Here is a 23028-nt window from a genome sequence, read left to right as displayed (position 1 = left end):
GCAGTCTAACAGTTTAAGTAGTTGGTTTATAGCAGAGTTTGCTATTTCAGGATCTATGTCTATACTTATACTATGGCACTGAACAAACGTTCTAGCCTCCCACACAAGCATTTTGTTTTATTAAACTAAAACATGCCAATTATTATACATACATATATGGAGATTCTTTGGTATACACTAACTTCTTTGTAAAATTCAGAAGTTAAGCCATCTGGGTCTAGAGCCACCTTTCAAGGGTTAAAGACAGGTATAAAGCAATTCTAACACCAAGTTAACAATAAAAAGACATTAGGAAATACCAAATCATACAAGTCTCTATTAGCAGTAGTATAGGAAAGCAAAATGCTGAAATACAAACTCAAGGACAATACAGGGGAAAATTAACACTGTTCTATTTGCCCTGCTTCTGATAAGTTGTGCACAGTGCAACACCCTTAACTACCGAAAATTGCCAAGAATAAGCCATTTTCTGGTTTGAACATGAGTGGCATGTGCATGGTACAGGAGACCCATAAATTTGAAATCACATACCTCTGCATTTTGTATCAGCCTGTACATAGGTTTTATTACTATAATCAGTATTAATATCAAAATTCAGATCTGCAATTACAAATACATATAATATTGACCTCTTTCCCTTAATGAGTATATTTCCACTATGTACAGGCCTTATAAAAAACAACCCATTGGAGCTGCCATGGCAGAAACAAGTCTGAAACATCAGGCTGCCTGATTCTGCTTTTGTACTTTCCTAAAAATGTGTACATGTGTGCATTCAGAAACATTAGTTCCTGTGCGCAAAAGTAAATGCTGGGTTCTGTTTAAGAATAAACATTATGTATCGCAGCAAGTATGTCCGAGACTACATACCTTTTACACTTCTACCATTACGTGTTATCTGAAGGTTGACTGTTGAGTGCATGGAAACCTCCATGCCCACATTCCTCCTGCTGCCCCTGCTCACTGCAGGCATTCTCCATAGCCTTTGGGAGTTACGCAGAGTCATTAGCACCCTCTCCTCCTAGGGTGAGAGGAGTGCTGTAACCTCTCTCTGGAGAGGAAAGCATGCATACACACACTCCCTCTTTTGTAGTGTGGTAAGAACAGCTGCAAAACCCATCTGCTCAACTGAGAGTCTGACGACGGTCAAGTCTAAAGAAAAGTGGTTTCAAAAGCATAGCTTTATCTATCCCTAACACCAGTGGTGTAACTAAAAATGTATTTAAAACTGTGGATGATATCACTTTAGCCCTTAGGGTATAGAAACATTTGATTTCTTCAGGCACAAATTTAACGAGGTGAAGTCTAAAAGATTCAGTATTTTTTTCCTTTTTATTAAAATGCCACTTGAAAAATTTACAATAGTATTAACATGAAATTCCATGAAAACTCTAAATTTCAGTCATGCATGACTTACTGAGATCTCTATGCCCTTTATATGGCAAGTCTGCTATATCCTAATATTTTGGCAGCAGTTAAAATAAATGGCAGTAGATTAAATAAAGCCTACTTCTTTAAATTGAGGAAATTTCAAGCAGAGATTCCACAATGAAAAGACTGTCTACAGGAAAGAAGTCCAGTCCTCATTGAGAGGCAGAAACATACTGCATAGAACAATTACTTCCAATCAGAGTATTTTAAATGAGTTAACCAGGGTATTGCTATCCCTTTGCCAGGATGCCTGTGAAATTTTTATCAAAGATGTAACATAATAAACATTGTAACATACACTGTAAGAGAATCAGAGGAAATATATACTGTTATTTGTAAAGACCAGCTGCAGAATAGGAATTTGACAGAGGCAAATACAGATTTTCATAGCCTAAAAAAAATGCATAAACTGGCCGTAGCAACAATCTACAGAGACAAAGTACTCAGCAGGTCAGAAAGATCCAGGAACCACTTATATTACTCCTTAGTTATCCTGCAAATAGAAGATATTGAAATTAACTGGCATTGTATTCTGATACAGTATGTTTAGATAGATTTAAGGCTTGCTTATCTGATTATTTTGGGGCCCTGAATGTTTCCAGATGTATGTGTAGGGGAGGAAGACTGCTCTTAGACAAAGTAAAAGATTCCAGTGAGGTCAAAAGCATAAGGGTGGCCTAGAGCTAAGGAGTAGGAGCTATGAATAATGACTCCTAACACCCTCTTTCAGGTTGATCCCCAAAGGCAAAGGAGTGATGACCACCAGTGACAAGAAGCATGACTTTCAAATACCAATACCACAAAGACATAAATCACAAGTCCACCCAGTTATCAAGAACAAAAAGAATTTTGAAAGCTAACCTGCCTAATTTAATGTCAAATAAAGGAGAATCGGGGAAAGCTACAATGCATGACGTAATGCCACAGGGTAGACTGTCTACAGCTAAAAAACACACGCTTTCCTTTATGTCTGAATTAGAAGACCAACCCAAAATGAGTTACTTCAAACCCAAAACAGCAATACATATCTTATTCCACATACATCCTAACTCTCGTACTACCAGAAACATTGACATGAATTTAAATCTTCAGCTTAAACTTCAGTTGGTAAGTTATACTAAATCTCATAACGGGAGAGATATCTATCTCCACATACTATATACACTGCAAGGTTCAACTGCAATAGTTATGAATGAAAACTGAAAGTTCAGCTTCTGGTCATTTATGGTTAACCTTCTGAAACAGTTCACTACTTCTGACAGTTCCATAAACTTACAAAACTAATTTCTTTAAGAACTAAGATCTCCTGCTCAGCAAGCAATTATCCAAAGATTAGTGTCTGGTAATTCATTTATTCCCTTCAATGAGCAGAAATAATGGGAATTGGGTTTCTGTGACTTTAAGCAGCTCATGCTCAGTTACTACCAGATGCTCAAAGTCATCACAATGAATCAGAGCAGGAAAATACATTAATTGGATTAAGTGTTACTTTTCTATTTCTATCTTCCCAGTTGAAGATAGAGAACACGTTACCTCATTTAATATGAGGAATGCAAAAGTAAATGAAGTAAAAATAATAGTAAAGCTAATAAAATAACAGAAGAGTAATTCTGTTCTCCTGCATTTCTTCTCTGGTTTGAGAGCCTGGAAAAGCAAATAGTTGCAAGCAACTCAGCTACAGAAAATGTAGAAACCAGTGCTTCGTATTGGCAATTTGCATCATTAAAGTATTGAGAGCCAAAACATACAGGAAGTCAGGAACCTTACAACTTGCTGCTGAAGACCAACAACATAAAATCTTGAGACAAATTGTCCAGATAACGTTTTTACTTAGGGGAAAGAGGTAAGAATTTCAGAGAGAATAACCTAAAATACTCTTCAAGCCACTAGCAGAGCAGCACTGACCTTTCCAGGTGCTGCTATATACAGACAATAACAGTTAAGAAGGAAATGCATGCAGAACTTTGGGAGTGCCACTGGTTGCCTGCACCTGTTTAAGCCAAAGCCAGGCAGCACCACTGTGCCAACAATCTATTTTCATAGCAACTGGTCTATTTTCAGAGAAGCTGAAAGCATTACAGAACAGAAAAAGTAGAATGCTCAAGTTAAATGATAAAAAACAAAATAGAAACCTTTTAATTATATTCAGCATAAGTGACTACCAGTGTGATCACCACAATCAGGACTTTTTACATTAAGAGATCAGCATACCTAATGTCTAAGATTTCAGATTCAGTTTTTCAATTGTTTTAGCCTCTAATACCAACACCAACCCCAAAAATACCTACAAACTCTATGTTACAGCTGAATACTTTCAAGCTTTGTTTGCTACAATGTTTTCTTAAGTGTTTTACTTAGACTAAGAAATTACTAGAATACTTCCACTTGTAGTTGCTTATATCCAGCAAAACCCTAGTCAGCCAATTTATTTACTAGACAGTTTCCTCCTAAAAACCCTCCAAACTTCATTTACAAGTATTTGGTCATCTTCATGAGATATAATTAACATATAACTGAAAGTCTCAAATAGCAGATTAGCCCAGCCAACGCTTTAAAATTTAAAAAACAAAACAAAACAAAAAACCCAACAGTTGACTGGCAGGTACCAACTGGCATCTCCCAGATACTCTGCCAAAACATTATGCCCTGCCATGACAGCTTCCAGAGGAGCAACACACTGCTTCAGAGAGGAAGCAATTTTCAGTTTCCAGCTCCTACCAAATGTGGGGCTCAGCATGGATTCTCTCTAAAGAGACAAGACATAACTGACTTGGCACTGTCTGGCCTCTGTGTATGCCAGGGTTTCTGTAATCCTGACAAGATTAAAAGTGGAAACAGAAAGGTTACAGAGGCAAAAAACAAACAAGGCACTGAGCAGCCATATATTGCTGAGAACACATTTTAGAAGTCTACCCATGTTGGCTTCTAAACTACTCCAACTTCCTTGATATATTCACAGTGGGTTTTTTTCTTCTGTGTAGCTTAACTTTGCACATCAACCAACCAATGCTCACAGTCATGCCTGGAAAAAAATGTCTACAACTGTCTCATATTTGAAAATGGCTGAAAATAATGCAGCACCCACAATTACAGTCGGTTGGTAGCTATATAAACAAATTTAAGCAGTCCAACTAAAGAATTACCTTTACTTCTGAGGAACAGAATCATACAAAAGCATTGGCTACAAACCCTGCATCAGTCTGTTCTCCATACTCCACACGAACTAAAATCTAGAGCAATTAGAGGTTGAAGCTCATATATCACACAGAAGACAGTTCAGCAAATACAGCTAAACCAGTAACTACATACAACATCAGAGCATCAAAAAGTTCTATGGGGCATTGTTTTCTGTACCAATCTTATCAGGCTCTGGTAAACCTTCAAAGGGGAAGATAACTTTCACAATAAAACCCTTAAAGACCCAACTAACTGGATTTGTAAATGTTATCTCTAACTAGCAGGCACTGGTGTGAATGTCAGTGTGGATACTGCTATTCAGAGCAAAGACAGTACAGATGTAGCACATACCCAAAAGTGTATGCCTGGTTTTTGTTGTGCCCATCACCAAAACGCCGAGGGACAACAGAGGACACCTGAAGTTGGATTTAGCTTCCATGTTGAAGCACTCAAGTGTAGAAGATGTCTGTGTGAGTGGAGGAGTCAGAGCTCCCACTAGGGTCAGTGGAGATCTAGTCAGCATGGCTAAGGGTAAATTGCAGAGCTTCAGCCCACCCTAAAGTTGAAACTTGCACCTGGCTAGCTGAGTAACTCACTAGATTCCACTGTGTCCTGGGTTCAGCAGTAGCAGTAATTTTTCTCCTTCTTGGTAGCTGGTGCAGTGCTATGTTGACTTTTGGCCTGGGAACAGAGCTGATAACAGTGATGTTTTGGTTTGGCCAAGGACTTTGTGAGCCTCATGCTCTGCCAGGGAGGAGGGGAAGCCAGGAGGAAGCAGAGACAGGACACATGACCCGAACTGACCAAAGAAGTATTCCATACCACAGTACATCATGCCCAGGATGTAACTGGGAGTTACCTGGAAGGGTTGGGGGTCTGCAGGGTTGGAGGAGGTATCGGTCGGTGCTTGGTCAGGTTGGGGGGGGCGAGTTATCAGTCGGCTGGTGGTGAGGTGTTGTATTCTCTTCCCTTGTTATTTCCTTTATCATTATTACCATTGGTGGTAGCAGTAGTGATTTGTGTTATACCTTAGTTACTAAACTGTTCTTATCTCAGCCTGTGGGAGTTGCATTCTTTTGATTCTCATCTCCGTTCCTCTGGGAGTAGTGAGAGGGAAAGAAGGGGGGGGGAGTGAGTGAACAAGTTGCCTGACTGGGTTCAAACCACTACATACTGAATGCCCTAGCTAGATCTCCATCTACTATAACCTGCAAGTTGAGTCCCGTACCTTGCCAGTTCTCCCTGGTGTAACATCACAACTGCACATTTTGCATCACTGGCTGACATGCCTGTGTCACTCAACATTCCTGTGCACCAAAACATACAAGCAAGCAGAGCAACGCAAAAGAAAAAACACCAAAAGCTCCTTAAAGCAAAGTGCACATTACTGGTCCAGTGTGATGCCAGATATTACTGAATGACGGGCATCAGTAACATTTAAGAAGGCTGCCTTGCACCTCAGTACATATCACACATATTTTCAGACAAAAAAAAAAATCCTCTGACCACCACATTTGCTTCAACAGTCCCAGTGACCTAGATAAAAACATGAAAAAGAAAGGCAAGGAGGGGACCAACTATATATACTTTACCTATTTATGATTTTAGTACATGCCAGAAATTACTACTACTGGCAAACACGCAACTATAACATTGAAACTGATACTCCACAAACTGGAGACAAGCATATGAACAGAGGAGCTCTAAAATCCTACAGCACTATTAAGAAAGATTTGTGATGCCTTTGTCTTAGTAAACTGAAATACACTACTTACAGAATTTCAAAGAGCCTGTGCCTGTCTAAGTTAAATCAACTGCATGTAGAAAAAAAAGCTTTACAATTATGAAATAACTTCATAGAACAGTGGAGAGAGTAGATGAAGAGAAAGTAACTGCTAAAACAAATGACAATGCAACAGCAACGCATAGCTGCAATCAGAAGCAGTACAAGTCCATTTGCAAGATAAGAGCTTATATTATCAAGCAAATAAATCTGTATGGCTGCAGCATTCTCACTAGAAGGTGGCTTAAAAAGAGCCCTACCTTTAAAATAAGCAGATTGATTTTCACCTTTGATCTCTTCACCAGCCCTAACAATTGGTGGAGGCTCCTTCTTCCTTCCTCTGCACTTATGTTAGTCCAGTCCCCCTTCATTTAAACTTTGTGTAAACACTGCTAAGCCATTCTCTAACCACCTGCTAAGATTCCCACTAAAACATTCATGCCCTCAACCCAATCACAAACCCTTGCTCCCATTCCTCAATCAATGCCTTTGTGTTATACAAAGCTACACTCAACCCCTCACTAAAAGGTTGGCCACTACAGCAGTTTCACACTTAGTGGCAAGATTACCTTAAAATTAATTGATCACATTCTCAAACTCCAAGTTTTGCACAGACAGGGATAGCTCTGGTGGTAATAGCATGGGGAGCCTGAGAAAAACTTAGAAGAATCATAAGGGCTATAAGCCCCTCTTAAATGAAATTTAAAGTTAAAAGGTAAAGTTTACAAACTGATGGAGAGTCCTGCATTACAGAGCAGACGCACTGCCTTTGTTAGAGACCAAAAGTAGGCAGTGAAAGTCTATAGCTTGTCTGGAAACACGAAGTATACACATGATACAGTAGCTGTTATAGGCCAACTTCTCCTCCTCCTCTAGTTGAAAGGCTTATGGGCTTTTCTATCATAGAGGTTATATATGTAAAAATTAACAACACGGTACTTATCTATTAACCAGGATGCAGAGCAAAATTCAAAGATACATTTGAAGATCCAGAATATAAAAGGTTATCAGGATTAAGTATATTAATATAAACTAGTGATGATTCTGATAAAATACATATGGAACATTGCTAAAAATTGTATGGACAAAACCTAGCATTTAATATCTTAGAAGGAAAAAAGTATGATTTACTAAATTTGTGGGAGATTGCAATTAATCTACTTATCAGCTAAAACCACACCAGCCAGAGATTTGCAAATGAGTCACCTTGTCCACATTATGGTTACTAGCAATTTCTAAGACTAAAAACAACCACTCTTAGTTATCTGTTAAAGCCCACTGAGCCTCCTCCATTTCAGATTTTAGTTTAACACACAAGAGAAAAGCAGTGACTGGTTCCTTCATCCATTATGACCAAGTTGTGGTACCTCAGTCACAGAAATTGTTCTCTCCCAGAAAAACAGAAATAACTATGTTTAAAAGAAATTACAGAATAGTTCATGCAGCACTCTACAGGGCACTGCAAAAGCTCAAGAAAAGGAGCACACTAACTTTTTTTAAAGCAATATCTTCATAAAAACAATGAAACCCTTTTCACTCTAAGAACACTGTTCATAATACCAACATCTTCTCCCCAATAAACACTAACCAGAAATCTCTTAGGCTGAGTTCCTACCTCAAAGATCTAACACCCAAGGCTTCCAACAGAATCCACACTGCTTATAAACAAAAAAAAGCAGTGAGAAACGATAAGATTCATCCCTTCAGAAGGCCATATAAAACTTGCAGCATACTTTCATCTTGAAATTAAGTTTGTATCCTTTTCATTCTGATCTTCAATTTGAAACCTACAGGAATGCTTTCATATTAAGAATCCACACCCTTTTTGTTTGAAACTCCAGAACAACCACGTAAGTCCAGTGGTAGACAGTCTTAAAGACACAATACAATTTTTCACCTGGCTTTTAAGTTTACTGCTTATAGCATCATGCTTACCTATCGTGATCAGGAAAATATGCACCTACAGGACTGGTAAACCTGAGACCTCAGCTGCTCGTGAGGCAGCTATGACAGTATCTCAAAGAACAAGCAAAAGGATAGTTTGTAGGATATCTGCCTGTCCCTACCTGTATTTTCCCAATACAATTATCCTTAATGAATAGAATTACTTACAAAATAATTAAAATTATTTCAACCAATTACTGAAATAATGTTTTAGCTGAATATGTTCAGCTAAAAGAGTATTAATACACTCTACAGTTGTTTTGTCACAGACCTTGATGCAGAGACCAAACCTGTATCACATAACATACATTAAATTAAATGTATTATGCACATGTACAAAAAATTAATGCTGTAGCATGGAGTGCACACAACATACTAGATCCTTTGCCTAATATTAGAAAAAGAAATAAAAATTCAGAGCACAAGAGTTGGGTCATGCCGACTAAATTTCTAACTGTACATACAAAGACTGACACTGTCCATATCAATTTTGTGCCATTGTACTCCAGCTTCCCAGTTAAGCTACACAGTTGTGTCCTGTCCCCCTCACACACACCTTCAAGGGTCAGTGATTTCACTGCATGAAACTGAATGTTCATTTAATCTGCTGCACTATGAGCAAAAGACTTTGATATAGAGTGAGGTGTAAAAAGCTGTTAATTGAAGCTCCTTGCTTCAATTTGTGAAAAATGGGGTTACTCTGACAGGATTAGAAGATTAGAAGATTCATCTCAACCTTGCACATTTTATTTAAGCTTCCAGAAAACTTCCTTGTATTGATTTAATTTTCTAGACCATTGCCTGCACCCAGCAGTGTCAGAAATTATAAATTGAGAGTTCTGATTTCTTTCAAGTTTGGAATGCAGTGTTAGGTTTTTCAAAACCTAAGATACACACGTATTTTAAAGGTAGGAAATGACTTGGAGGTATAAAAGAACAACGGACAATTTCAAATTTGTTTCCATGTGCCAAAACCATAAAGGCTTTCGTTAAGTACATACCTTCAGTTTTGTCTCACACATGACAATTTAAAACAATGAACTCAAGGGGCCACAGGCAGTATTGTCACAAATGAATTGAAGGAAAACCCAGAAGTCATCATTTATCATGACAATAAAGTACACAATAATTGAAAATATATTATCTAGCAACACTCCATCGACTTCCTGAGAAGGCTGTTACTCTGAACACGTACCACGGACATGTCCAAAATATGCTCCATAGTTCAGATTCTTGATTTCAATCTCACTTGCTTTGAGGTTAATAGCACCTTTAGGTAAAGTGCCATTACCACACCTTCTTTCCTCTCATAAAAATAAGCAGCATTATATAGCAGCTGATGTAATCAACCAGTTCAAACCACTTTGAAACTACTAGAGGATGTGCTGAACATGGAGCAAACTGACAATGAGTAGGCTTTCAGTCTCACCTACGTAACCCATTGAGATTGTTCCAATCCCAGCACGTTCTTCAGCATATTTAATTATAACACAGGCTGAGGATACTGTCCAAGGAAATCCTGGTTGTGTGGCCCAAGAACACTTAGTACTTTTAATTCTTTTGCTGGGAGACACAGGCCTCCTTGGGCAAACCAAACCGGTTTCTGTTTTACACCAATGTCATTGTTGTTCAACTGTTCATTCTGCGTACCTCTTAGCTTTAATCCAGGCTAGTCTAGAACAAACTAAGCACCTTCTTAAGAAATATCTGGGTAATACATGCCTGGGTATAGAAAACAAACATAGAGTTACAAAAGTCAGTCCAAGGACAACAAGGGGCTCTGGAGTGCCAACACCAGAGAAATCTCCAAAGATACAGCCCATCAACATTCACTGAAGATCACTTTTTAAACGAATACTAACATTCTCTTTTCTTCTTGGATTCTTTGGCTCTTAAGCATTCAATGGAATATGGTAAGAGCTCAAACTAGGACTTCTCTAACTACAAGAATCCCTTTTTAATGTTGTGGTTGGCTCTTTTTTGCAGAAGAGCAGTTTTTGTACCTTCCACACAAGAACATTGTTCCTCGTCATCATATAATGAACTTGCAACTATGAAAGCTATATTTTGCTCAACAAGAAGGAACTGTTCATTACTTCTAGACTGCAGACGAAAGCTTCACAGTTTATTTAGCACATTCTACCACAGTGTTTTATCCTTGCTCAGAGTTACAGTATCGATAGAGTTAAAAATATTAAATGTGTAAAGTATGTCAACTGTGCTATCAACATACTTAACAATGAACTAGAAAAGTGGGTTGTTTTATTGTTGGTTTGGGGTTGGTTTTTTGGTTTGGTTTTTTTTGGTTTTTTTTTTTGATACTTACCTAATGCATTTCCTGTTTGGAACCTTATTATTGAAGAACCTTGAAAAAAAATGACTTAAACCCAGACCATGAGCCAGAAGACAATCCTTACTGCGCATTTGACAAGCCATTTCCAAGAGGACAATAAGTAGTTAGAGTCTAAGGGAATTACATCAGCAGCTAGCATGTTTTTACTTTATTCATACATATATGTTCTTAAAAAAAAAAAAAGGAAAAACAAAACTATTCTGAGGTACTTTGAACACACAGAAAACACAGCTCTGCTGAACAAAGCACACTGGGGAAGACAGATAGCCAAGAACTTCATTACTTCTACTCATTACAGCAAAAAGGCTACAAGAAAGTTGCTTTACAACTTGCAGTCCAAGCACAACTCCACCGCCTAACGGATATCACGTTCCAGACATGTTGCTGATAACAAGATTCCGACTCAACATCCCAGTAATGCCTTCCTGTGTGTGGGAACTAACACTGACAATTTTTAAATTGGTCCCATCCTTGCTGAAGAGCTGCTACTCTGACTTCGCTATTAGAACAAGTCATGCCTATCCAGTTCACATGAAAATTAACAGCAAGATATAAAACAGAGCTTCTATTCCTGTAATAAATTATGTATCTGGAAATAAAACAGATAATGTAAGATCACAAGGGAATGTTTTCCCATAGAATTATCCTTTCTATACGTATTTGCTGAAGATTAAACTGCAGTAATCTAAGGCTGCATTAACTGTCTATGCTTGCAAAAGAGACTAAAAAAATTTGTCAAGACACATGAAAGAACCTGTATGATTCCTTCTGACACAATGAGTATTCAAAAATAAATCAGTTTTATTATCAGTGCTACATTATCCTAGATGCAAGCAATTGGTACATCTCCTTCCTTGTAGTTCACACAGCAAAAGCAATTTCAAGTTGGCCAATTACTTGTTACAGCTCAATGTGTTTATTGAAAATCTTTATTTTCCATAGCAACAAGGAACAATGTAAATTAGAATTTTACAAATATTCCTCTCATTTCAAAGCATGATCTTTGAGGTATTGAATTCTATTATAAGTTTTTATTCATAATTCAGACCAACAAGCCCTTCTCTTCCCTACGATATTACACTACATAAAGATGTGGAAAAAAACAGTCTTAAAAATTCAGACTAAGATTTACATAAATGTTTCTGAAAACAAAATTTTTTTACATATACATTTTGTTTAAGAGACTAGAAAAGATCAGGAATGCCAATAACAAAATTTCCTTAACATTTAGCAAACCAAAGATGCTTTCATGTGACTGACCAAATACTTATTCCCAAATGTTTTATAAGTATTAACAAACTAATCCTTAAATCTAGAAATGAGGAACTCAAATACAGATTAGAATAGTTTCTAAGCATGTAACAATTTGACAGCTAAACCTGAACTGCAAATAATCTTAATTGAGGAACTGAGTGGCATGCAGCTCTTAGAATAGTATCTACATAAAAATTTAGAAAACATCAAATACTAGATTTTGTATGGTCGTTGAACCCTCACATTATGAAAGGGGCTGGCCTAGAGCACAGCCAAGGCAGGCAGGCACAGCAGTTTGCACAGCCACTGGCCAACAGCAGGGCATGACAAAGAAGGCCAGCAGCTCTTCCCAGAACAGCAAACACTTGCTCAACCGTGGCAGTGCCACAGGGTACAGCCCCCAGCAGCCACTGGAGCAACTGTCCCTTGTGACACCACGTGTCCCAGCCCAGAAAGTGCTCCTGAGGAAGGATGCATTTGAGCAAGTCTGGGACCCCTCACTGGGGCAACCTGCTCTCTAGTAGATGTTACTCCAAGCAGAGAGGATAAAACTTTAATCATTTTGTTATCTGTAATTAATGAATAAAACTAACTAAAAGAGTAACTAGACAAAATTCTGATATAATAGTTTGAGAACAACCTGCTACATTTCTCCATTTAAACTAGTAACTGAATAAGAGAAGAGAGACCAACATCAAAAATTCAAGTTGGCCTGTAACAATGCTCCTCTCAAGAGAGAAAAGAAATCAAATCATGAGAGCAGAGACAGAATATTATCAGGAAACTTAAAATGTCTGGAGACAAAGCAGGCTAGGTTAAGAGATGAAATCTTCTTTATGGATAGGCAAACAGCACTAAGCACTGGTATGTCTTGCTAAGTCTAAGAGGGTCTATTGATAAATATACGCATTTTGCTAACTTCCTGTTTAGACAGCAGCTATTTAGGCCAACTCAAAAATCAGAAAGGGATTTGAGCAACCTCCAGGAATGGCAGCCAAAATGGATGAAGACGACATTGAACAGACTGAAGGCACCAACTAAACAAAACAAAGTTGAAGAGTAAGGAGCAATGCATACTGGAAACGCCACTGAATGCAGGTACTAATAAAAAACAGCAAGAACATTAGGTTGTGTAAATAATGCAACCTAGATAGTACAATGTCATCATAGCACATCATGTCATGCCGTAAAACGGCAAAGCCTTATTTAGAATGTGACACAAAGTACCATTCTCCATATTACAGAAGATTATAGAAGTATCAGATGATAACAAAGAAATAGTATTAACTGAGAGTACGGATAAATGTTCCACATGAAACAAAACTATTAAAACTTGAAAGATTTGCCCAAGGAAAAGATGTAAGGAGGCACACACATGAAAATACACACACACACAGAAGTCCCAAGCCACTTTGAAAAAATAAACGGCAGATGACAGACCAGCAAGCCATGTAGATAACGTATGTTCAAAATGAAGGACAAAAAGGTTTCTTCTGCTACTTAGAAATTAAACCATGTTTGAGTCTTTACCATCTGCATAACAATCTAACCACATGATCCTGTTGCTTACTTGGATTCAAAATAAGAGCATTCAAAAACACTTTGCCTACACCCTTTAGAAATTTGCCATTTAAAGATGAGACTGAAAAACAGTTTTAACACTATCTTAAAAACCATCAGGGCATTTCTCTTATGAGAAATAAACAAAAAAAAGTTTCGTTTTAACACTTTATTTAAAAAAAATGTTTTAAAATATTTTAACCTCATGTTTAAGAACTTTTTCCTTACTTTGATGCATGTAACTAGATTAGCATAGCTGCAGGCACTAAATTACATTTAGCTTTTTAGTGTTGTACCAAACAGCTTTAAGAGAACACCTTCATTGATAAGGTTACACTAACAGCAAATTACTTGGCAGGGCATTCAATAATATTCTGCTTTCATCTAACTTTTAATCTCATGAATAAAGCACAGTAAAATCTTAGTATTTAGGTGGGTTTGATTGAAGGAGATTTTTGAGGATTGCTTTGTCTGAAAAGCTGCACTAAAGCTCATAACTTGAGGCATGTGCTTTCAATGCAGAGCGATGGCAACAGCGAGCCACCCCTAGAATTTTATTCAGATGTGAAATTAAAGTACTGCCTCTCAAAAAGCCCACAAAAATAAACCGGTAACTAGCTTTTAGACACACAAGGAAGATTATTCTCCCTAACTAAGGAACTTGTTGCAAGTTGATCTGCAGCTGGAACAGGAAAAGATCCAACCAGTGTAAATTCCAAAGTGAGAAAAAACAAAAAGACTACCTAACTAGCAGGCACAAAGCTAATCAGTCTGCAAGCTAGTCATCAAGAGTACAACAGAAATGCTCCAGAGATGGAGGCATAAAGATATATGTGCATGTGTGTATGCATAAAAAGTAACAGTATTAACTAGTCTGTCCTAAAGAGGGACAGGATACTAAAGAAACTACCTTCAACTTTCCAGTCTCACTCAGTCATAACTTCAACTACTTCAGAGTCTTCATTTACATACTTATTTATAATCATAAAGCCAGGTCAAAAGAGTAAAAAAATGACTGCAGCTGAATAAAATTAACCATTACTTTTACATGAGGTTAGTTTTCAAACAATCTGTTCCCATCGCTAGTTCCCCGGTCTGGTTTCAATAGCCACACAAACATGGGAAGGATGACAGACTACAGCAGTACCAATATCCATCAGTCCAAGTTTTTGTGGAATTACATCTGTCATTGTAATGTGGTCCTTACTGACTAAACTGTTACATAGCAGCCTGTTTTCATGTAATTTGCACACAAATTACAGCTGGTGTGCTCTGATAACTTCTATGTTCCAAAACTGATTCTATTTCTTAAAAGAAGAAAAGGGCGAGAGAAAAAAAGCCAACTGCTCTCTCATAAGACATAGTTCCATCTTGACAAGCTTTCCAATTCACTGTAAACCACATCCCATAGAATTAAAGTTTGGTTCTGAAAGACAGTTACAGAACAAGGTCTTGAATTATAACAAAACTGCTGATGGTGTTTTTATCTCTGAAGCTCAGGAAAACAGCAAAAGATTAAAAGAAACTAAAGAAAAAAAAAATTCAACTTCAAACTGTTCTGTTAAATAAAAGAGCCAGCCCTGTTCAGCAAAATTAATTTTCCATATACAGTAGTGGTTCACTTGTTCTCAACATTTGTAGATCTTTGCAGTCATCCATTATTTCCAGTATCCGAGTTATAGCCTGTATATGAACAAAGGCAGAATTCCCCTCCCTGCCCTGTCAGACCACAGCAGTTCAGCTCCAAGAGTCCTGATGGTACCAATGGTGTTAAACCAGCTCAATAAACCACCAATCATTCTGATATCCAGATACATCACCAAACACTCCACCTTATAAGGTGTGCTACTTATAAGGCAGACACAATACAAGCACACAGATAACCAGTTCAAGCCAGCTGATGCACTGTCTTCTAATAACACCTACTAACGCAAAACAAACATGAGTATGCAGAACAGGAATAGCAGTATATACTCCCTGAGCAAGGCTATTTGTACAAGTGAACAAACAGATGAGTGAATAACCCAGTGAAGTTACAGAACCAGCACTATAAATCACAGAGTACAGAGTAATTAAACTAGTAGAACTAGTACTTTTATCTTTTTTTTTTTCTTAATCTCTGTTGCAACCAGAATCTCGGAATTTATTTGCCTTTTGAAAACAGGCATGCATACATGCACACACAAAATCCTATATAATATCAATCCAGAGAGCACAACACAGGACTCAATGCTAGATTTCTAAGTGAGATAAAACAGGGGCTGGATCAGTGCTCCATGCCCCCCTGTGCCAATGCCAACAGGGAGAGGAACCAAGTGCTCTTCCTGCCAGAACCTGGAATGGCCCTAGTGCCCAAACCTGTCCCTTCAAGGACGATCAGACCACAGCTGCACTTGAATGCTTAGGCCTACACCAAGTCTGCCCAGTTTCCAAGGACTAAGAGCCTGCCATATTTCATTGCCATCATGTTTTTCCACTCAACTTTTTCCACAGACACAAGGAACTATAAACAATGAACAAAGTAGTTTCCTGAGACTTCAGGCATATCTTTCTAGAAGTGCTATTCTTACACTGGCGGTTTCTCCTCTTCTGTAGTTAGCTCCAGTTAGCTCTTGAACAAAAACACCTGGCTACAGAAGGAAACAATGGAATTACTTACATAGTGCACTACATAAGCAAAGAAACAAGCTTTTTACTAACATGAATACCAAAATACTGTGTGCTAGTTAGGTTCAAAATTTTTTTTAAAAATGTGAACCATAATTAGATATCCCTTGAAGACATCTGTGAACTCTCTATAACCCACAGCACAAGTTTTTCCGTTAATAATCCTAAATCCTGCAACAATGTTACAATTATTAATCTTATTTATCCAATGCTGATGCTGAATTCTGGAGATAGCCTTGCTGCCTTGACTGTACTTTTACTTCCTCCCACTCCTTATCTGCAAGGCAGTCACTTAACTACATCCTCCTTCCTTCTGCCTCCCCCCATTTTGCCCTTCATACTGATAAACATCCATCAGTCTACTAAAGAAATAACAAAACAAGCACATACTCCTATTACTAAATTCCCTCCCATTTTGCCCTACACATATATAGGCATCCATTATTAAGAGATTACAAAATTTTATTAAGAGATAACAAAATAGTACATACTATAGTCTATTTAATTTCTCTTTTTTAGGAAAACACCAGGCAAGGGACAACTACTGGCTGGTCCCAAAAGAGCAGGCCCCCAAAAAATCTCTGGCGACACATATTCTTCTGGCAACAGCTAAGTAATACTGTAGTTAAAAAAAGTTGAAGTCTATGGTACTCTGGATCAACTGCAAGATTCCACAGAAACCTGAGGTCCCAGGAGAGATGATCTGAATATTCATGCCTCTCAAAAATCAGCACTGCAGATTTTAAAGAAATAATTTTTTTCCAGATGGATTGGAATATTAAACTTTGTATTCCAAAACAAAACCACAGAGCAAGGAAACTTGCATTACAAATCCCAGTTTTCAAATTCATTAAACCTGACTCAAGCTCAAGTCTCCACCTGCCAGTTTTGAGTTGCTATCAGTCCAAGCACAAGAGTCTAACTAGATTAAATGCAATAATCAATAACATGGAAATTATCTGGCTGGATTTTTTTCTAACACCAAAATCATACTGACTTCATCATACTGATCATTCTTTTTCTTTCTACAGCATGCCAGCTAATCCATGGGTGTTCAGTAAGAGTTACATTAAGCGCAACTTGCCCTTTCTGACGGCAGCTCCCCTTGGCGGAAAGCTAAATGTTGTATCAGAATTTTAGTTCACTCTGGCCCCGCTTTAAACAAGATAAAAAGTAGCAAACAGTTCCAAGGCAATGAAGTTCAACACTCAAGAACCAAAAGTATTGCTTGACAGCAGTTGCTTAGCCTTTACGGCGCGCAGACTCAGTGTAGTTTCAAGTATTGAAGGACACTTCTTTCATCTGCTGTTCTGCTAACTAGCAGATGGCACTTTTGTACTTGTGGTCCTCCTTCCCATGCACACAAGTCATCTAGTCAAGGTAGCCATCTTGTGCTATTTTCCCCAACTTAAACCCATCTGGATTTAAAAACGCAGTTAGTTCTTCTGCATCTCCCAAACCAGAGCACATCTAACAGAGCAAACCAAAATGCAGCTGTAGGTTGGCTGGATTTTCTTCACCCCTAATAAAATAAAGAAGTAGTGATGCAGGAGGTGCTGGCTGCATCCAGAATCCAGAACTCTTCCTGCTCTTCTAAACAGAATGCAAGAACAACTAGGCTCTAAACTCTGATTCCACTTTTCCCCCCACTCGGGCAAATTTTCAAAACACATGGGTGGAGCGCACCAACAATCTCTCCTCACTCGAACAGCAGTGGTGCGTTATCTCTTGCCTTCTGGAAGGGAGGAGAGAACAATTTCAGTCCCCCTCTTGTTGATTATTTTGACTACTGCACTAGTACCAAAAAGTAAATTTTTTACCTTTTTTTTTTTGGTGGTGGTTAGGACTCTTGGAGCTGGATTGCTGCAGTCTCATAGGGTAGGGAGAGGAATTTTGCCTCAAATAGTATCTCAAAAGACCAGTTCCTCAGAAAAAGCAGTTACACCTCTGTACTGTGAACAGACCCATGTATTAACCACCAGGTGTTTTCTGCATTTCTGACCAGCCAGAAGTTGCCAGGTCAGTACACAAACATTCACAGCACCTTATACAAGATAAGGAGTCACGGCACCCACTTCTGGATATGCATTTCCCTTCTTCAAAGTGGGCACTGCCACACCTGACACATAGACATACATAGCTGCCCATCTTTTTACCTCAAGAACACCCTGCAATACACCTTGTACATCATCACAGACAGTCCAAACGCTGGAGAGTACATCACTTTACACTCTACCATAGTTTTCCAGCTCTCTTACTCCAGTCTAAACACCTGCCCTGGTTTTCTACTTCAGACAAGACAAAAAAAAAGTTTCGGAGGAGGAAAATTAGCTTCCTTGTCTCCTACATCTCAACTTCAGGCCCATTTATCCCAATACTAAGGAAGACAAATTCCAAAACGCTATTAAAGGTCTGTAACACCACTCTGTACTGAGAAAATTTCCTAGAAGGCTTATATCCCTGCAGTGCTACTTAGCTGAAACACCTTCTTTTAGTAAAGAACAAAAGCATAAAAGACGATGTTTGGTTTTCTTTAACATTTCATTTTAATAATACATAAACTACCTTTCAAATAAGCCACCTTAATTATTATTTGCCATAATAAATTATAATTCTTAATTTGTTATTATTGAGAGCCAAAAACTGCACTTCCTTAACTTACAAAGTCAAAGCACAAGACTTCTCAAAGATAACTTACACAAGATAGAATATACATTCACCTTTGAATTTATACTTAGGTGTCCAGAATTATTTAAGTCAGTAATGGCAGAGTGGAGATTTGGTTGGGATAATACCGCTATGTCTTTAGAGTTTAGTAAACATCATTAACTTTACTGGTAAGTTTTAGGATACTGCTTACAGCAGTAAATCCCCACATCTAAATGACGTTTCTGGCAACTGTTAAACCCATTCTTGACGTATTTTAAGCGCCACTATACCCCACTGTTACTTAAACATTTAGACTTCTCAGCAGGCTAATGAGAGCGGGGAATAAAACTTTCTGGGACCAAGAGTATGCACTCCCATAATGCACAATGACATGCCTAAAAATACTGCTGTGAAAGCAGCCAGAGCACACCTGCTTTTTTCCCCCTGCACCTTCTCCCCTGCACCTTCTCTTGGTGCCCCAAGCCCTGGCTCTGGGGCACGGCTGCGAGCGCAAAACCTCGCAGTGACGACAGAGGAGCTTCTCTGTGCCGTGCTGAACGATCATTTTCGAATCTCTCGGCCTGGCCCCATGTGCTTGCGGCGGAGCAGGCTCCGGCCCGGCCCTCCCAACCGCCCGGAGGGGTCCCGCTGCTTGCCCAGAGGGGCGGGCGGGACGAGCAGCCGCCGCCACCGCCCTCGGGCCGGCCCTTAGAGCCCTGCGCGGCGCGAGCACTGACAGCCGAAGCAACCGGACAGGGGGGGAGGCCGAGGCGGAAAAGGCCACACCGAGCCCTTCCCTTGCCGCTCCTCACCTGTTTTAAACGCCAGCACCTTGTCGTCCCCGCCGCCGAAGAGCTTGAGCATGGAGACGAAGAGGACTCCGCACGAGTTCTGGATGCCGAAGACGGCGCCGTTGCACCACATGGCGGCCAGCATCACCACCCAGCCCCAGCCGCCCTCGGGGGGCTCAGGCCCCTCGCTCCCGGGACACCCCGAACTCACAGGGTCCTCCGTCTCTGCCCGCGGCTGAGCCCCACTCTCACCGCTCGGTGCGGCCGGGTTGCCACTCTCGGAGCAGCACTCGCCGCCGTTCTCCCGCCGCGGCTCTGCCACCGCCGCCGCCGCTGCTGCTGCTGCTGGCTCTTCTGCTGGCGGGCCGGGCAGGGGGTCGGCGGCAGCAATGGGGGGGTCCTCTGCGCCCCGAGGCTCCAGCTGCTCGCTCACCGGCGCCATCCTCAGCCGCGACGCGGAGTGGGCGCGAGATCCTCCCCGCGAGCCGCTCCCGCTTTTCTCCTCTCTTCCTCAACGACCTCTGGGCCCCCGCCCGCCCTCAGCCCCTCGCCGCGGGCATCCCGCAGCCCTCTGCCTGTCTTGTCCGTCCGTCCGTGTATGCGCGCGCGACCGAGGCCGCCCCGCCGCTCGCGCCCGTCGAGCCCCACACGCGCGCCCGCCCGCCCGTCCCCGCGTTGTTCCCGCCGCACGCCGAGGGGTGACCGGCAGCCGCCGCCGCCGCTTTATTTTAAAAGGGGGGCTCCCGTGGGGGCGTCAGCGGCACGAGGGCTTTTCCTCCGCACCGATTGGCTGAGGGAAGGGAGGCGAGGGGGAGGCGAGGGAAGGCAGGCGAGCTCACGCTCTGCTCTTTTCTCGCCCCCCCCCTCCCCCCGCTACAGCGGAGGGGGCGAGGCGGGGCCGTGGCGTGTCAGCGGCGTGTCAGCGGCGGCGGTAAGTGCTCCTGCCGCCGCCGGCCGGCGAGGGGAGGGGAAGCGGCGAGGGGCGAGCGCGAGGTTGGGAGTCAAGGGCCGCCGCCGCCGCCGCTGGGCGAGCCGCCCCACACAGGTACCGCACGCTGCCCTGCTAGCCTCGGCGGGCAAAGCGGTAAACAAGCCCCTGGCCCCGCTTCCAGGCCGAGCTCGTTCGCCGTGAGGCAGAGCAGTTACACCCAGCGGTGTCCTGCTGCGGCTGCTCTTCCTCTAGGCAGCCGTGCGCTGAGGAGAAAGTCTGAAATTCCTTCCCCTGCAGTTTGCTGACAGTGACCAAGTAAAGAACAAACACCCCAAAACGCTAAGCGAGAGGCGCCGCTTAGCCCCGGTATGTTGACAGCCGTTGCTCTCCCCCATGGCAGTTGCTCGGCCCTGCCCCGCTCTCACTGGCCCCCGAGGAGCTCTCCATCGTACACCCTCCCTTTCTAGGGGAGGGCCCGGGCTCCGGGCTTTCAGCGCCAGGGCCCTCCGGGCATCGGCTGCCCTCCAGTGAGCTGCTCTTCGGGAGAGCTGTGCACCTCCTCTTGGGTCACCCTTAGCACTTTGCCAGGAGTGACACTGGCGAAAAAGCTTTTCCCTGGTTGTTGTATACTTTTTTTACAAAGGAAGAGAAATACTGCAGTTGAACACCTGATTAAGTGCTCCCCACTTGTACAGAGGCATCAACTCTTGATGCCTTTTCTCTCCACAGCCAGCAAAAGTGAGAGTATGGGGAAAGATGAGGTCAGGAGTGTTAAATGACAGACTTTCTCACTGGTGATCATGCTTCCGAATTCTCAGTCGCACATCTGTTCATCTGTTTGGCAGCTATGTTTTTAACTTACGTTTTAAGCAGTTTGGGTCTGATGAGAACGAGGAGCTGCTTGAAAGAAAATCAGCAGATTAAATCTGGGTACTTCGTCCTTCCCCATGAGACCTGTAGGGCTCAGAGGAGTCTCTTGCATTCGTACGCCATCCCCATTTCTCCCCTCAGAGCCTAAGCTGCTATTGCTTATGTCAGTGGCAGCATCCAACTCCCCTTCCTGCCTGTTAAGGCTTTTTCCTCCTTTTTTGGACCCTGAGTCACCTTCTCTCTCCTACCTACCAGTGACCACTTGGGGAAACAAAACTTAGTCCAAAATAAAGTCCAAACAATGACTTAAGACAATGCCTCGTTCAGCACAAATTACTCAGCCACTCTCCACATGAAAAGCAGTAGTTAACGAAAGAAAACCATGTAATGACAAAATGAAAGCCTGTGTAATGATGCACATTGTATTGGTGTCAGCTTTAAGAATGGCTTTCAGAATTAATTGACCTTCATACTTTTAATTTTCCACGTTTAGTGTCCTCCAATTTGTTTTACAGTAAGTTATATTTTAAAAAAAACTTTACAAATACATTTATGATAATAACAAAGTGCATTTTATAGATGCCCTTTGTCTTGTTACCATGCCCATCTAAGTTAAACATAAAAACATTACACATGCATATACAACAGCAGTAGAATACGGAAAAAATAAGAGCCCGTAGCAAAATGCAATGTAGCTGAATGAAATACATAATAATTCTCAAAGCAAATAGAGAACTTTTGGCCAACCATTGAAAAGCACATCTGTTCCCCCCAAGGAACAAGTTTCAATGTTTATGAAAAACCCCAACCTATCATAAGCTTAAATACGCTCAGAATATTTCATAATCAAGTTAACATGCAAAAGTTAAAGCTTCACATTCTCAGCAAGTCTTTGTCCAGAGGCTGTTGTCCAGATCTACAGTGCATTCTTACAATAAATCAAGCTTCACCAAGCACAATGTAACACTTTTGAACAGTTAGGACAGAGTGAAACTTTTTGGAACTGGTTTCAATCCTCATTATGTTTGCCAGCAATGGTTAACTTAATAAAACTTTGGGCTGCGTAGGAATAAACAAGGGCAAAAACCAAGATTGGATTTTAATTATATTAATTATTGGATTTTAATGATATTAATAGGACTGATATTAATGATACTAATAGCACTTATTAATGATAGTTATTAATGATAACTATAATAAATGATAATAATTATTAATGATAATGATAATAATTATTAATGATAATTAATAATTCTCATTAATAGTTAATAATAGTTAATAGCATATATGATTAATAATTAATATAATTAATGATATTAATAGCACTTAAACATGCTTCTAACTTTTAGTTTCACTCCTTATATTACTTCTACTACACCCCTGAATGGGGGCCTGTGACCTGTATAATACAGTCAAATCAGCTTGAGAAATGAACCATATAAATTTTCCTCTTTCGGACAGCATTCAATTAAGCACAAAAGTAATTCCTTCTCCACATGTTTTTCAGTGTAATATTTATGTATTGCAGTTTCATTTCCCTGTTTCCCATAAACACTGTGATGACTCTCTCCCCCCACTTTTAACATAAAAGATGGGGGAGGGGGTTAAAACCATATTC

The 23028-nt window shown here is 40.5% G+C and overlaps 1 protein-coding gene and 2 long non-coding RNA genes across 3 annotated transcripts in view; 1 reads left to right on the top strand and 2 right to left on the bottom strand.

The window, feature by feature from the left end:
- Nucleotides 1–20108, bottom strand: part of SLC16A10 (solute carrier family 16 member 10) — a 72157-nt gene extending 52049 nt beyond the window's left edge. The window contains exon 1 of the mRNA XM_057413242.1: nucleotides 19631–20108. Within this exon, the coding sequence (XP_057269225.1) occupies nucleotides 19631–20051 (421 nt within the window). The 5' untranslated portion in view covers nucleotides 20052–20108. The remainder of the gene's footprint in view (nucleotides 1–19630) is intronic.
- On the bottom strand, nucleotides 5797–8670 carry LOC130601287 (uncharacterized). Its single transcript, XR_008972633.1, has 3 exons — nucleotides 8607–8670; nucleotides 6961–7040; nucleotides 5797–5915 (listed from the first exon to the last, which is right to left on the bottom strand). It is a non-coding gene; the product is annotated as an uncharacterized LOC130601287 (long non-coding RNA).
- Nucleotides 20109–20521: 413 nt separating the features above from the next.
- Nucleotides 20522–23028, top strand: part of LOC130601286 (uncharacterized) — a 35108-nt gene continuing 32601 nt past the window's right edge. Inside the window, exon 1 of the long non-coding RNA XR_008972632.1 lies at nucleotides 20522–20540. This is a non-coding gene — a long non-coding RNA (uncharacterized LOC130601286). The remainder of the gene's footprint in view (nucleotides 20541–23028) is intronic.

Source organism: Pezoporus wallicus, unplaced genomic scaffold (genome assembly GCF_028554395.1).
Source record: "Pezoporus wallicus isolate ANWC-B61680 ecotype Strahan unplaced genomic scaffold, APGP_CSIRO_Pwel_v1 contig_7505, whole genome shotgun sequence".
In the NCBI taxonomy this organism is placed as follows: domain Eukaryota; kingdom Metazoa; phylum Chordata; class Aves; order Psittaciformes; family Psittacidae; genus Pezoporus; species Pezoporus wallicus.
This window is presented reverse-complemented; position numbering and strand designations above follow the sequence as displayed.